Here is a 16,341-nt window from a genome sequence, read left to right as displayed (position 1 = left end):
AAAATGCACATTAAAATCACAATGAGATACTACTTGATACCTGGTAGGATGGCTATCATCAAAAGACAGCCAGTAAAACAACCACTGGTGAAGATGTGGGAAACTGGATTCTCAGTTTGTTGGTGGGAATGTACAATGGTTTAGCCACTTTGGAAAACAGTTCGGCAGTTCCTTAAAATGCTGAACACTGACATACCATATGATCCAGCAATTCCCACCCTATGTATAGAAAAATGGAAAGGTACCTCCATACAAAAACTTGTACACAAATGTTCACAGCAGCATCATGCATCATGACCAAGCAGTGGAAGTGGCCCAAATGCCCACGAGTTAATGAATGGACAAACAAAAGGTAGTATATCCATACAATGGAATGTTTCTTGACCCTAAAAAGGAATAAAACACTGATATATGCTACGACACAGATGAATGAACATGGAAAAATATCACGTGTGAAAGAAGTCAGGCACAAAAGGCCACATATTATATGATTCCAAGTAGGGGAAATGTTTAGAATAGGCAAATTTACAGAGACAGAAAGTAGATTCATGGTTGCTTAGGGCTCGCGGGGTGGTGAGGGAATGACAGCTAAGGGGTATGAGGTTTCTTTTGGAGTGATGAAAATTTCCTGGAATGAGATAATAGAGATGTGTGCATAACTCTGTGAATATACTGAAAACCACTAAACTGTATATCCTAAAGTAGTGATGGTATGTGAGTTATATATCATAAAGGTGTTAATTAAAAAATCGTACCCATTCATTTAGGGGGCTTCCCAAGTGGGGGCCAAATTCAGACGTAAATTGAAGAAAGTAGGGGAAAGCACTAGACCATTCAGGTATGACTTCAATCAAATCCCTTATGATTATACAGTGGAAGTGAGAAATAGATTTAAGGACTAGATCTGATAGATAGAGTGCCTGATGAACTATGGAATGAGGTTTGTGACATTGTACAGGAGACAGGGATCAAGACCATCCCCATGGAAAAGAAATGCAAAAAAGAAAAACGGCTGTCTGGGGAGGCCTTACAAATAGCTGTGAAAAGAAGAGAAGCAAAAAGCAAAGGAGAAAAGGAAAGATTTAAGCATCTGAATGCAGAGTTCCAAAGAATAGCAAGGAGAGATAAGAAAGGCTTCCTCAGTGATCAATGCAAAGAAATAGAGGAAAACAACAGAATGGGAAAGACTAGAGATCTCTTCAAGAAAATTAGAGATACCAAGGGGACATTTCATGCAAAGATGGGCTCGATAAAGGACAGAAATGGTATGGACCTAACAGAAGCAGAAGATATTAAGAAGAGGTGGCAAGAATACACAGAAGAACTGTACAAAAAAGATCTTCACGACCCTGATAATCACAATGGTGTGATCACTCACCTAGAGCCAGACATCCTGGAACGTGAAGTCCAGTGGGCCTTAGAAAGAATCACTACGAACAAAGCTAGTGGAGGTGATGGAATTCCAGTTGAGCTATTTCAAATCCTGAAAGATGATGCTGTGAAAGTGTTGCACTCAACATGCCAGCAAATTTGGCAAACTCAGCAGTGGCCACAGGACTGGAAAAGGGCAGTTTTCATTCCAATCCCAAAGAAAGGCAATGCCAAAGAATGCTCAAACTACCACACAATTGCATTTATCTCACATGCTAGTAAAGTAATGCTCAAAATTCTCCAAGCCAGGCTTCAGCAATACGTGAACCGTGAACTTCCTGATGTTCAAGCTGGGTTTAGAAAAGGCAGAGGAACCAGAGATCAAATTGCCAACATCCGCTGGATCATGGAAAAAGCAAGAGAATTCCAGAAAAACATCTATTTCTGCTTTATTGACTATGCCAAAGCCTTGGACTGTGTGGCTCACAATAAACTGTGGAAAATTCTGAAAGAAATGGGAATACCAAACCACCTGACTGCCTCTTGAGAAATTTGTATGCAGGTCAGGAAGCAACAGTTAGAACTGGACATGGAACAACAGACTGATTCCAAATAGGAAAAGGAGTACGTCAGGGCTGTATATTGTCACCCTGCTTATTTAACTTATATGCAGAGTACATCATGAGAAATGCTGGACTGGAAGAAACATAGGCTGGAATCAAGATTGCCGGGAGAAATATCAATAACCTCAGATATGCAGATGACACCACCTTTATGGCAGAAAGTGAAGAGGAACTAAAAAGCCTCTTGATGAAAGTGAAAGTGAAAAAGTTGGCTTAAAGCTCAACATTCAGAAAATGAAGATCATGGCATCTGGTCCCATCACTTCATGGGAAATAAATGGGGAAACAGTGGAAACAGTGTCAGATTTTATTTTTCTGGGCTCCAAAATCACTGCAGATGGTGACTGCAGCCATGAAATTAAAAGACGCTTACTCCTTGGAAGGAAACTTATGACCAACCTAGATAGCATATTCAAAAGCAGAGACATTACTTTGCCAACAAGGTCTGTCTAGTCAAGGCTATGGTTTTTCCTGTGGTCATGTATGGATGTGAGAGCTGGACTGTGAAGAAGGCCGAGCACCAAAGAATTGATGCTTTTGAACTGTGGTGTTGGAGAAGACTCTTGAGAGTCCCTTGGACTGCACGGAGATCCAACCAGTCCATTCTGAAGGAGATCAGCCCTGGGATTTCTTTGGAAAGAATGATGCTAAAGCTGAAACTCCAGTACTTTGGCCACCTCATGCGAAGAGTTGACTCACTGGAAAAGACTCTGATGCTGGGAGGGATTGGAGGCAGGAGGAGAAGGGGATGACAGAGGATGAGATGGCTGGATGGCATCACTGACTCGATGGACGTGAGTCTGAGTGAACTCCGGGAGTTGGTGATGGACAGGGAGGTCTGGCGTGCTGTGATTCATGGGATCGCAAAGAGTTGGACACGATTGAGCGACTGAACTGAACTGAACAAGTGGGCTAGTAGTAAAGAGGCAGGAGGCACAAGAGACTCGGGTTCAATCCGTGGGTTGGGAAGATGCCATGGAGAAGGAAATAGGAACTTGCTCCAGTTTTCTTGCCTGAAAATCCCTGACAGAGGAGCCTAGTGGACTACAGTCCATGGGATCACAAAAAAAGTCAGACTGAGTACACATGCACACACACGCATGCGCGCGCGCGCACGCACACACACACACACACACACACACACACATCTATTCATTTAGTGAAACGTTACTGAGCATCCATTCACTACACAGTCCCAGGTACCACAGCACACAGATAAGATCCTTGAATAGCTTAAAGGTGCCACATTGCTTAGTGAAAGAATGCTGAGTCACTTCTGAGATTTTATTCTTCCCAATGTCACTGAACTTACCTGGCCCCTAAGTGCCATTTTCCCCATCATTAACCAAGCAGGAGGCAGAGGAGGAGGGAAGTTTTCTTCCTCTTGAATAGCGAATGCAAACCTCAGGTCCTACCAGGGAGCCAGGGACAAGAAAGCTTACCGGGAAGAGATTAAACACGCAAGAGACTTGGTTCCTGATCAACCAGTCTATCTTCCTGGAGGGCACCCTTTGTGTCACACAAATGATGTCTGGCTCCCTCAAAGATGTACACATTTTTTACCGTGAGCTTGATCAGGGGGACAGGAAAATGGAAAGAGCACGAGACTAGGGCTCTGTAAGCACAGAATTTTTTTTTTTAAATCCCAACTCCATTACTTACTAGTTTACAGACTTAGACAGGTCATTAAAGCCTCCCTGAGCTTATTTCCCCACCTATAATATGGGAATGCAAACACTTGCCTAGAGTATCTCAAAAAGATAACAGACCAAGAACACTTTACAAACTCCATATCATAGGGCAGAAATACAAAGGAGCGCCATCATTATGGCACTCTTATCTTGGCACTAAAACCTCCATCCCTCTCTATTAGTTGTGTTCTCTCCTACTTTAAAAACCGACTTCTTCTCTTGGCCCTGATCTTTCCTTTAATCCTGTCACACACCTCCCCTGCTGCCTCTACCACAGCGGACTCTAGGTGTACACCAAACTCTGACTGGAAAACAACCTAGTCCTACCTGGAAAAAAGGGGCTCAAAGGCCTGTGAATGGAGACCAATGGGCTACATTGGTTCCTCTTCTTTCTGACTAAATTTCATAAAAGAACTGACCAGACTATATCACCCTTTCCTCACCTCCTCTTTCCTCTTAAGCTCATTCCAAACTGGCTCCTCCCCCATTTCCAAGGCCATTAAAGCCTCCTAGTTACTAAATCCAGACACTTCTCTATCCTCTCCACCCTTTGCCCCCTGGGAGCACTTGCTGCCGTTGGCCACTCCCCCGCCCATTTCTGAGATTCCACACTGCCCTAGCTGCTGTTCTCCTGCTGCTCCCTACCAGTCTCTTGTGTGGGATCCTCTTCCTCTGCCTCTCTTTTGAAGCAGTGCCCCTCAGGGTTCTGACAAGGCTCTCCTCTCACTCTACACCCTGTCCCTGGACAACCTCCCACTTCCACTATTCTGTCCAGATACTGATGACCACAGCCCCGCACACGTTCCTTAACTCCAGGCCTGTGTAGCCAGCTGCTGGCCTGCTTAACGCCTTCCCTGTGATCACCCCCAGGCACTTCAAACTCATCATGCCCAAAAGAGACTCCTTCCCTCAATCACACTCTTCCTCTTGAGTTCCCCTTTTCACTGAAGAGTACCACCCAGGGACTTTTCCTTGTGGATCAGTGGTTAAGAACCCGCCTTCCAATGCAGGGGACGCAGGCTCCACCCCTGGTTTCCTTGGTCTCAGAACTAAGATCTCATGTGCCTTGAGGCAACTAAGCCTGCCGGCTACAACTCAAGAGTCCCTGGGCCAAAGATACTGCATGCTGCCACTAAGACCCTACTCAAACTGCAGAAAATGAATGAACAGTATCACCCAGCAGCCCAAGCCAAGAATATGATTGCCATCTGCGCCTCAACTCTCCTTCACAAAACCAACCACTTAGTCTTCATTTTTCTCCGTCTCCACTGTCACTTCCCTAGTAGATGCTACCTCACCTCCTGCCCACATTACTGCAGTGGGCTCCTAATTTGTCTTCCCTCTCTCTATTCTTTCAGTGTGAAGGTCCACACTGCAGTCAGGGTGATCTTGTTATTTTTTTAAAAGCATATCTGACCATGTCACTCTCTACTTGTCTTGCAATGATCCTGCACTCCCCTCAGGATAAAGTCCAAACCCCTAACAAGGAAGATTACATGGTTCCCAAGCCCTAACTCCCTGTCTACTCTCCTGTTTCATCTAATTAATTGTTCTAAAGTCTCAGTGCTTCCCTGGTGGCTCAGCAGGAAAGAATCCACCTGTAATGCAGGAGATCTGCATTCGATCTCTGGGTCAGAAAGATCCCCTGGAGGAGGAAATGACAACCCACTCCAGTATTCTTGCTTGGAGAATCCCATGGGCAGAGGAGCCTGGTGGGCTACAGTCCATGAGGTTGCAAAGAGGCGGACACCAATGAATGACTGAGACCGCCCACCGCCTCTCTTTAGACTACAGATGTTTTCAGCTCCTGCCACTCCAGGCCCTTCCTTGCCTTTTGTCTTCAGTACACGTTGTTCCCTCTGCCTGGACTTTCCCTCACTCAAGCGTGGCTCTCATTTTCAGGCCTCAATTAAAGGCCACTTCCTCCAGCATAGCTTCTTGATGGTCTCCCACGTGCCTCAACTGATATCAGCGAAGAGTTCAGGGTGGTATCATACAATTCCTGCTCCCTTATGCCTTCCCTACAAAACCACAGGTTCCCAGAGGGCAGGGTAAGCAGCTTATGCATGCTGAACCCTAGTGCCTTGAGGGGCACCAGCCAGTGAAGACTTCTTAAATGGACCAATGCTGCTATTTGAGGGATAGCACGAGTATTCCTAAACCTCAGACCCTGTTCCTGTGAACACACTGAAGTCCTAGTGGCTTTTTGCCCCCATCCCTAGGGCCCTGAGGAGAAAAGGGTCTGCGGTTCTAGCCTCATACAAGGTCCCATTCACAAAGCTATTTACTACACTCTCTCCAGCCACCTCCCCCCAGAACAACAGTGGCCTTTCTCTGCAGCAGCAGTCTCTTGGAGGAAAGCTTCTGAGGGCTGTGCTCTGGGAAATGAATGGGGCCAGCCTGGGGCAGGCAGGACAATGGCAGGGCAGGCCAGTGCCGTCAGACCCCTGCAGGGAACAGCAGCTCTGAAATCAGGCAGCCAGTAGGGAAATCCCCTGAGAGCTGGGAGAAGCTGGAGGCAAACAACCTCAAGGCTGCTCTGCCCCTAAAAGGAATACCAAATGCCCAGGACCTCCTGCCCAATAAGAACATGGAATTCTCAGTCTCCATGCCTAGCAGCGATGTTTCGAGTTGAGTGTGTGCTGGTCGCTCAGTCATGTCCAACTCTTCAAGATCCCATGGACTGTAGCCCGCCAGGTTCCTCTGCCCATGGTTCTCCAGGCAAGCATACTGGAATGGGTTGCCATTTCCCTTTTCAGGGGATCTTCCGGACCCAGAAATCCAACCCGAGTCTCCTGTGTCTCCTGCATTGGCAGACTGTTTTTTTTTTGGGACCACTGAGCCACCTGGGAAGCCATGTTTAGTACTGCTTTCTTGAAATCCCTTGGGTAGGCATGGAGGGAACTGGAAATGTCAAGAATGAACTACGGTTCAAGTCAGGTAACTGCAGGGAGGAATACAACTCATACAAAGAGAACTCTACTGGGCACTAGAAGACAATCTAGAAAAATGAAAAAATGAAGAGACACTGCTTCTGAATCCCAAGAAACAGGACAGGACACAATACCCAACATAAATCATGCAAAGAATGGAAAAGCACCCAATATTTATTTATAATAGTAGATCATATGCTAGTGATTCTGCTAGAACTTGACAAAGTATTTTATAGCAACATACGAAAGGTGTAAGAGGGACTTTAATGGTGGAATCCACTTGCCAAGGCAGGGGGCAGGTTTTGTCCCTGCTCCATGAAGATTCCACGTGCCATGGGGCAACTAAGCCCAGGCACTGCAACTACTGGCTGTGTGGCCTAGAGCAAGTGCGTTGCAACAAGAGAAGCCCCTGCAAAGAGAAGACTGCTCTGCAGCTAGAGAGTAGCCCCTGCTCAGCACAATGAGGGAAAGCCCATGCGCAGCAATGAACACCAAGTGCAGCCAAAACTAATAAATAAATAACTTTTTAAAAAGGTAGGAAAAGTTGACTTGCTATATGGATGTGCAAAAGGAATAATATAAATGTACTGTAGAGTTTGATGATATTAACCAGAAAAGGCCTCCTTGAAGAAACTAAGATTAAGGAGAGTTGGGAAGAGAAAAATGCATATAAAGATGTGGAAAGAGTGATGGGGTCTAGGAAACAGGCTGGCCTACCCGAAGCGGGATCGGAGGGGATAGTAACAAGACCTACAATTAGTGAGATGCGGGCTGAATTGAGGAAAGCATGGATCCTAAGCTGGAGAGTTTGGGCTGGAAAGGAAAGACACTGAACAAAAGTTTACAGCACACACACAAAAAAAGGATCTCCTTGGGACAGAACCTTCCGCATCTGATTTTTAACTGGTATGTCTGGTGTTTGTTTTGTATGTTCCCAGAGCCATGCCTGTCAGTCCTGTTTAGAATCAGCAGAGGTCTCAGCACCTAAGCACAGGTCTTCCGGTGGCAACAGAGGAGAGTTCAGACCAATCTGGGGCCCTGCCAAACCAAATGCCTCAACAACACTAACCATATGTTTGGCACTATAGAATTCACCAAACGCTTTTACACAAATCGTCCTGATCTCACAGCTAGTTAGCGGCTGAGTTCGGGCTCACACAAAGCTCTCCCAGCTTCAAGTCCTGTCCTTTCTATAATCATGCTACTAGGGTGGTTTCTGCAGAGGTAGCCCCTGAGCCCTGGAGTTCAGTCTGCTGTGAGTGGGGTATGATTAATTAATCAGGATTTCAAATACATGTTAATCTCCTCAAATCATGACCCATTTCCTAAGGGAATCTCAGAGAACTCACTCCCTTCTCTCCCTTCCTTTAGAAGAACTCTTAAAACTATTTTGTAAATAGTAGCAAATGAAGCAACTGACAAACAACTAATCTCAAAAATATACAAGCAACTCCTACAGCTCAACTCCAGAAAAATAAATGACCCAATCAAAAAATGGGCCAAAGAACTAAACAGACATTTCTCCAAAGAAGACATACAGATGGCTAACAAACACATGAAAAGATGCTCAACATCACTCATTATCAGAGAAATGCAAATCAAAACCACTATGAGGTACCATTTCACACCAGTCAGAATGGCTGCGATCCAAAAGTCTACAAGCAATAAATGCTGGAGAGGGTGTGCAGAAAAGGGAACCCTCTTACACTGTTGGTGGGAATGCAAACTAGTACAGCCACTATGGAGAACAGTGTGGAGATTCCTTAAAAAACTGGAAATAGAACTGCCTTATGACCCAGCAATCCCACTGCTGGCCATACACACTGAGGAAACCAGAAGGGAAAGAGACACGTGTACCCCAATGTTCATTGCAGCACTGTTTATAATAGCCAGGACATGGAAGCAACCTAGATGTCCATCAGCAGATGAATGGATAAGAAAGCAGTGGTACATATACACAATGGAGTATTACTCAGCCATTAAAAAGAATACATTTGAATCAGTTCTAATGAGGTGGATGAAACTGGAGCCTATTATACAGAGTGAAGTAAGCCAGAAAGAAAAACACCAATACAGTATACTAACGCATATATATGGAATTTAGAAAGATGGTAACAATAACCCTGTGTACGAGACAGCAAAAGAGACACTGATGTATAGAACAGTCTTGTGGGCTCTGTGGGAGAGGGAGAGGGTGAGACGATTTGGGAGAATGGCATTGAAACATGTAAAATATCATGTATGAAACGAGTTGCCAGTCCAGGTTCGATGCACGATACTGGATGCTTGGGGCTGGTGCACTGGGACGACCCAGAGGGATGGTATGGGGAGGGAGGAGGGAGGAAGGTTCAGGATGCCGAACACATGTATATCTGTGGCGGATTCATTTTGATATTTGGCAAAACTAATACAATTTTGTAAAGTTTAAAAAAAAAAAAACACAAAAACTATTTGGTAAATAAATAAATAATACTATTTGGTAGAAACAGCCTAACCTAAAGGCCTTAGCAAGATAAGTATCATTTGATATGCTGTGTTCAGTGAATTGCTGGGTACCCATGGGAGGTGGAATGACTTTTAATGATGGTCTTACTCTCTTGAGCAATAGCACTACCCTTCTGGTCAGCCAGTCTCCAAAACTTTGGAACCAAATCTGATTCAGCCTTAACAACCAGACCTTGTTGATTTTCCTTCCAAAATGTCTTTCAAATCCTGCCCTTCTTCTTTGCTCTCACATTATCTTTTGCTGTCTTCTCATTTACATAGTATCAGAATTCTTTTTTTAAACATTCTTTTTATCACCATATATTACACAAACCTCACGGGTTCTCATTTCCTACCACATCAGTCTGAATATCTTTATCCCCACACCACCCTCCCACCATACTCGCCCTGACAACCTAATTTCTCTCTGCTCTACGAAGACCAATACTCTTACCATCCTGAGGCCACCTTCTTGCTTGATTCTACACCAGAACTTGGCTTTTGCTGTTCCCTTTGTCTGAAATGGCCTCCTCTCTTTCTTTGACTTAAATAATATCTAACTACCCCCGCCCTGGCTATTCTCATTAGCACCAATTTCTTCCTTGTCTCTAAATGTACCTTTTTGGTATACATCAAGATTCAGCAATGATGTACTATCTTTTTATTGTTTCATGTTGCTTCATTAATTACATTTCCCAACAAGAATGTAAGCTCCACATTCTTGCAAATTATCTACCAGAACACTAAGCACTGAGCTGAGCATGGAGCTATTTGATAACTGTCTGCCATCCAATGGACTGACTGCAAGCGCCTCTGATCACAGGTCAGCATCTGGAAGGCTGGCAGATTGGTCCTGTTTCCTCCATGATTTGATGCCAGGCCACGACTGGTGACTACAGATCTCACCGCACCATTTTATGGTAGCTTTAAATACTGGAGGAGAAAGTGCTGAAAATCAAGACTGAATGGAGTCACTTCACTCTGCACTTCTTGAAGCTCCCTTCTCACACAGCCACGTCTTAGTTTGCTATCCTTTAGAAAGAGGAGAATCTTGAAGAAGTCGTTAAAGATGACAGAGGGATACAAGGGACTTTAGGGCCTGTGCTGAAATCAGAAGTACAAGGCAGGAAGATGGGCTTAAATTATAGCAAAGGAGGAAATTCCCTGGTGGTCCAGTGGTTAGGACTTGGTGCTTTTACTGTCAGGGCTGGGTTCAACACCCGGTCAGGGAACTAATATCCTGCAAGCCATGCAGCGCAGCCAAAAAAAAAAAAATGTACCGAAGGAAAATTTGGTAATCAAAAGAATGCTCAACTATTCAACTCATGGGACCACAGGAGATCAGTGAAAATGGGAGCCCCTCAACCTCCTGAACCACCTCAAGAGATGGCCTATTTGGAGTCAAGAGTAAAGAAGAGGATCCCTTAAGACTTAAGACTTCTGTGATTTTCCCCTCAACTCTGTTCATTTGCTCTAGGGCCACAAATCCAGGTGTTTTTCCAGGCCTTGAAAATGTCTTCCAAATCCGACTCCAAATTTGTTGGGAGCCACAGATTTCCTGGCCCCTCCTTACACTTCTACATCACTGTACTTCTTCCATTTCCCCTCCCATTTCATCAGACCACTCTGTTCTCTGGTTTTTGTTTTTTGTTTTTTTCCCAAACTTTCATTTTTCACTGGTTTTCAGGAAGGCAGATAGGGTTCCTGAAAAAGTCCTGGCTCACTGAAAGAAAGGGCACAGGCATTATGTTTTCAGAAGCTCAAAGAACATAACAGCTAGAAGGAATCAAATCTGAGAGGCTGGCTACCCTAATTTACTCATCTATTTACTCAGATGCTGGTGGGGAGGGTCTTCCCTCAGAACTCCACGTCTCCTTTCACAAGGGATCTAACACAACTTTTCAGAGTAATGAATACTTTTTTCTCTTGAAACCAGAATCTGCAACTTTCTGCAGTCCTGCTTCCCTCCATGGGGCAAAGGAGTGACCTTGGAGGCCAGGAGCAGGTCTCCACTTGAGTCTTTTCCCAAGGACAGTAACTGAGAAAAGAAGAATGCACAGTCCATGGTGAAACGGGTTTCCAAGCCACAGGATAAATCTTGAAATTAAGTTTTAAAAGTAATAAACCAGTAAAATGGATTTTTAAAAGTAGTGCCACTATGAAGATGTGAAGCAGATATAGATTAAAACCAGTCCTTAGGTTTCATGGAACTTCAGCGTTAACAAAGCCCTTTCACATACAGTGGAGGCCCAGATCTTTAAAGCAGTAAGGGACACTATCCAAAAGTTTCCAAACTCTATTCCATGGAGGTTACAAGCTTCCAGAACTCCTTTGTCTTTGTACCAATTTGGGGACTAGCCATGTGACCTTCACAGAATCATTTTTATTTCTGACGAACTCACTGTCATTAAACTTTTCACATTTTTTGGTCTACTCTGCTAAATACAATCAAAGGGACTCTGACAGTACTTTGACTATTAAAAAAAAAAGCTAAATGAATTTGTTCATCAAAGGGTGCTCTTTCAGAAATGTTTCTGAGTACGTGAAGGTAAGCTTAGACTGCTCCTGTTCATAATGGTGATTAATCACCAAATGTTTCATGTGCAAATCCATTGCCATCCCTAATCTCACGCCTGGAGAGCACCAGGGTACATTTTGGAGAAGACTCAGCATTTCAGGGGACTTATTATTTGGAGCTCTGGATCCCTGTCATTGTTCTGGGAGTGAAGTCACTCGGTCGTGTCTGACTCTTTGCAACCCCATGGACTGTAGCCTACCAGGCTCCTCTGTCCATGGGATTTTCCAGGCAAGAGTACTGGAGTGGGTTGCCATTTCCTTCTCCTGGGGATCTTCCTGACCCAAGGATCGAACCCAGGTCTCCCGCATTGCAGGCAGACGCTTTACCGTCTGAGCCACCAGGGAAGCTATTGTTCTGGGAGGCCAACACCTAAACTAGGTAGAAACTCAGCTGTACGTCTTGTTTCCAGGGCTCAACAAGAACCTGAAGTGGGAGCAGGGAGCCCGAGGTGGGAAGGGTTTTCCCCCACCTCCTCCTCAGCCTAGGCCACCAGCTTTTCTTCTCTACAAACATTCCTCAGCCTGAAGCTTCTTTCTCCCTCCTCCACCTCCTTCCCCCTCCTCCATACACCTCACTCCAGATTTTGCCTCCTCTGGGGGGAAAAAAAAAAAAAAGGCTACATGCTGGGGAAAAGTTACATTTAATCTCAGATCCCTGATAAGGAACAGTTGCTTGGGTCTCGGTTTATTCTGAATTAGGAAAGTCATATGCTTCTAAAACAAGGAACAGCCAGAGATCATAAAACAAATCCTTTCTATCCCCATCTAAGGAAGCCAAGGTAGCTCAAGTCTCTCCCATTCATCAAAATTCCTGGGAAGGAGATTCAATAACCTTCCCCTTCTCATATTCTACTATCATCACCCAACCCTGACCATTGGAAAAGTATGCCTTCTTTCTAACCTCATGTACTTCTGCAACAAAAAAGCCTGTTCACTCTGGTTAAATTCTTCAAAACAATGGAAAGATCTTTCAGTCACTCCTAATTTGTTTTGGGCCAGTTCAGAAAGTCGTGCCCAAAGCTAAATCAAATCCCTGAGTTTACCATCTAAAATTTCTAGAGCTTTACAGTTTAGAAAGCAATGTGAAATATTACCTGATTTGATTTGCTCCTTTCAACAGCACCATGAGAAAGATGCAATAAATACTATAATCCTCAAATGACAAACTATGTGAAAATGTTTGTGACTGGAAAGCATTTCATATAAATGAGGAAACCAAAGGAGGCATGTGATTTGCCCAAGGTCATACAGTTAAGGGGAATGCCAAGGCTCAAACCAAGAACTCGGCTTAAATCTAGTACTTCTCCATCTGCTCTAGTCCTCACATGAGCTAACTGTCTCTGCACAGAGAAAAGCTGTTTTATGGATGCAAACTCCTAACCCATCTGGCCATCTCAAAAACATTTGCCATGGAGAACTAGGGAAATGGATATACATGGCATAGCAAAACTCATTATCATTCCTATAAAAATAATTCACTATTATTATCTCTGCTTGCAATATCAAACACATTTTTAGCAACTTTTGAGAAGAACACACTAATGGGCAATAAATTGTCCACGGGCAAAAACGGAAAGGGACATGAACAGCTACAATTCAGCCCATCTTTCAGTAACACCTGATTAACACTGCAAGATCAAGATTAGCTGCGAATATTTCATGTTTCTTTGGACCAGGAGTCACTCCCCAAGAGGGGATTAAAGTCTCTCCACAGCCTTCTATTCCTTGAGCCACTATCTCTCTTCATAGACGTGGTCCTCCATCAGGTTGCTTATGTCCTAGAAAATACACATCATCAAGGAAGCCTTCTCTAATTGACCTTACTTTGACTACATTTGAAATTAACACACGAACCTCAAAAAATCCGAAATGGATGAACTTATACGTGCCGACATATTCATTCATTCCAATATTCGTTCATGTCAAGTATTTGGTGAGCATTCATCCAATGGAAGGCACTTAGCCAGGCATGCAGGGATATACCTGAGCAAAGAAAACCCAATTCTTGCCTTTACAGAGTTTATAGGAGAGTGTTGCTTTTATATCTCTCATACCTTTCTTAGTTTCTCAAGTTAGACTGCATGCTCTCTGTAAGCAAGAACCACACACTTAAATTTTCTCAAACACTGTTGGAGCGCAGTACCTTACACTAGGCTCCCTACACAGCAAATCGGAAAACTAAAAGAGAGTCCCTGCCTCAACAGTCTGAAATCCTCCCACTCAATCTTTCCAGTACAGTATAAAATTGTGTAACACTGTGAAATATTTAAAATCCACAGGGGTATCGAACCTGAGATGTCAAAAGATCCAACAGAACGAACCTACTGCTAAAGGGGTAAAGATCCAGTGCGGCTGGAAACACCTTGAAGGGGACTCAAGCCCCAGAACTGACCCGCTGATGAGGAAGAGAACTGGGGTGGGAGTGGAAGTGAAGAATGCTCTCAACCTGCAGAGCTGCACTATCCCAAGTGCAAGGGGGTACCAAAAAGCACCATACTCTATTGCCAGAAAGAATAAAACTGCCCACTCCCATTTCACAGGACTAGCAGACAAATCTCTTGGGCTGGCCAAAAAGTTCTTTTGGGTTTATAAGACTATAAGGAAAAACTGGAATGACCTTTTTGGCCAACCCAATACTTAGGGTGGGATAACAGTAAGAGCCTCCGGTTTAGAAGGCTTGCATCTGAGTCCAGCTTCTGCCACTAGTCAGGGAAGATGGCACTGGGCTAGCCAGGTATCCTCTCTGAGCCTCAACCACCCCTTCTGTAAAATGGAAACGAAAACCTCTGTCTTGTCTGCCTCACGGAAATACTGGGAGGTTCAAATAGATACATTCCTATGAAAGCACTCAGAAAAACCATGCTATACATACCCTGAGAAGACTGTGAGGGTGTCCAAACTCCCAGAGGAGCATCTCACTCCAGCCCAGGAACCTTCATTAACTCCATCTTTCACCCTCAACACCTGGGTTTCTACCTTCTCACAACTCTGAATTCAGAGGAACAGTTCATCCCCAACCTCAAAAAGGCAAGTGTGTTAATTCTCAAATTCCAAGAGGGTAAAAGAGAAGGGCAGTCATGTAACCATTTCAACTCCCTGCCTTGACAAGAGTCAAACTAAATAGAAGCCACAAAAAGGGGAAGAGATGGAGGTTTAAGCAGTCACGTACACTATCTGTCCTTTGTGGCTGTCTGCCTTCTCTCCACTGCCAAGTCAGGTCCCCGTCTAGGGACTGCTGAACTAATCTAAACGGGGCTCAGAGGCAATACAGAGATTAGTGTTTGGGAGAGAGAGAGATTATATGCATTTCAGGCCACATTCCACTGCCAAAAAGAAATTATCAGCATGGATAATCAAAGGTTAACTGGACACGGAGAAAACAACTCATTGCTCCTTTGCAAATATTCTTCCCTATCTCTCCAGTAATTCCCACCCCACCCCCAGGCCCAGTCCTTTCATCTGCTCGCTCAGTCCTCCAACCACCCATCCATCCAGTTAGGATATGTGCAGCACCCACAAAACTATCCTCTCTCTAGGTTCTCTAAGGGTTGAAGAGAAGGGGAGGAAAGGAAAAGGCAGACACCTTTCGAAGTTGTAAAATGTAGTGTACTGATGAGGAGGCTGGGCAAACTCTGGGGGTGGGGAGGCGGGTAGGGGGTATGGGACATCCTGTGCTCAGACTCTAAGGGCCAGTGCCTCTGCATATCAGGCCTAAGAGCCCAAAACAAATCCTTCCGGCTCTAGGCAGAGGGAAGGCCCATTTTGCAGAGTCAAGCTTATTAAAAACGGCTTGGCAGATTAAACCTAGAGCATTAGCTGGTTGGCCGATTTCAATTTAAACCCCAAGCTTGGAGAAGAAATTCTAGGGTTGACCTATGCCATTCTGCAGGCCATTATCAGCCACTGGTAAAATCCAGACCTGTATGGGTGCAAAGTATGTTTCTGTCCCATCATTCAGGCCAAGAACATCCTCCTCATTCTAGAAATGGGATCCACCCCATCACCAAGCCCCACCATTCCACAACAACCAGCCGGTGGAGGCCCACGCCCCTGCCAGGGCCCTTCCCCCCGCAGTTCCAACACCTAAAGCCAGTCCCAATCACCCTAGGGGTCTCACGTGACCAGGCTTGTGCCCGCCTCCCACCCCTAAGCTGGCAAGTTAGGGACTCAAATTCAGCCTCTGGCCTGGCAAAAGTCAAAGGCGGCTAGAAAGCTTTTCCCCCTCTTTCCCCACTCCTTGCGTCACTGTCTACTGCTTGCATTTAAAAAAACACTGATTAAGGAGATTACGTTTTGAACATGGACACACACAGAGGGAACATAAACACACATGTCCAGACAGTCCCCAGGGACCCCACCAATACCCACAGCCCACTCAGACCCTTATTTTACAATCTTTTATCAAAATGCAACACCTTCTTTCTCAGTCTTTCCTTAAGTAAGTGTTGAAAAACCACATTATTAGCAAACTTACCTGTCTATACTCTGGGGTAACCTTACACTCATGGTTTTTCGGTGTCTCCACGGTTTCAGAATCCTGTAGTTGTGATGTCTTGATCAGGATTGAATCGCTCACAATTTTTAAAGAGGTGAGAGGAGGGCCTCCCAACTTGAAGACAATCCTTTTTCCTCCAGCTCTCAGGACCCGGGTGACTGAAGCTC

The 16,341-nt window shown here is 44.7% G+C and overlaps 1 protein-coding gene across 8 annotated transcripts in view; it reads right to left on the bottom strand.

The window, feature by feature from the left end:
* Positions 1–16,341, bottom strand: part of ARHGEF11 (Rho guanine nucleotide exchange factor 11) — a 118,064-nt gene extending 101,723 nt beyond the window's left edge. For all 8 annotated transcript variants that reach the window (XM_055583914.1, XM_055583920.1, XM_055583917.1 and 5 more), the window contains exon 1: positions 16,154–16,341. In XM_055583914.1, the coding sequence (XP_055439889.1) occupies positions 16,154–16,185 (32 nt within the window). In that variant the 5' untranslated portion in view covers positions 16,186–16,341. The remainder of the gene's footprint in view (positions 1–16,153) is intronic.

The sequence above is a fragment of the Bubalus kerabau genome, chromosome 6 (genome assembly GCF_029407905.1).
Source record: "Bubalus kerabau isolate K-KA32 ecotype Philippines breed swamp buffalo chromosome 6, PCC_UOA_SB_1v2, whole genome shotgun sequence".
Classification (NCBI taxonomy): domain Eukaryota; kingdom Metazoa; phylum Chordata; class Mammalia; order Artiodactyla; family Bovidae; genus Bubalus; species Bubalus kerabau.
This window is presented reverse-complemented; position numbering and strand designations above follow the sequence as displayed.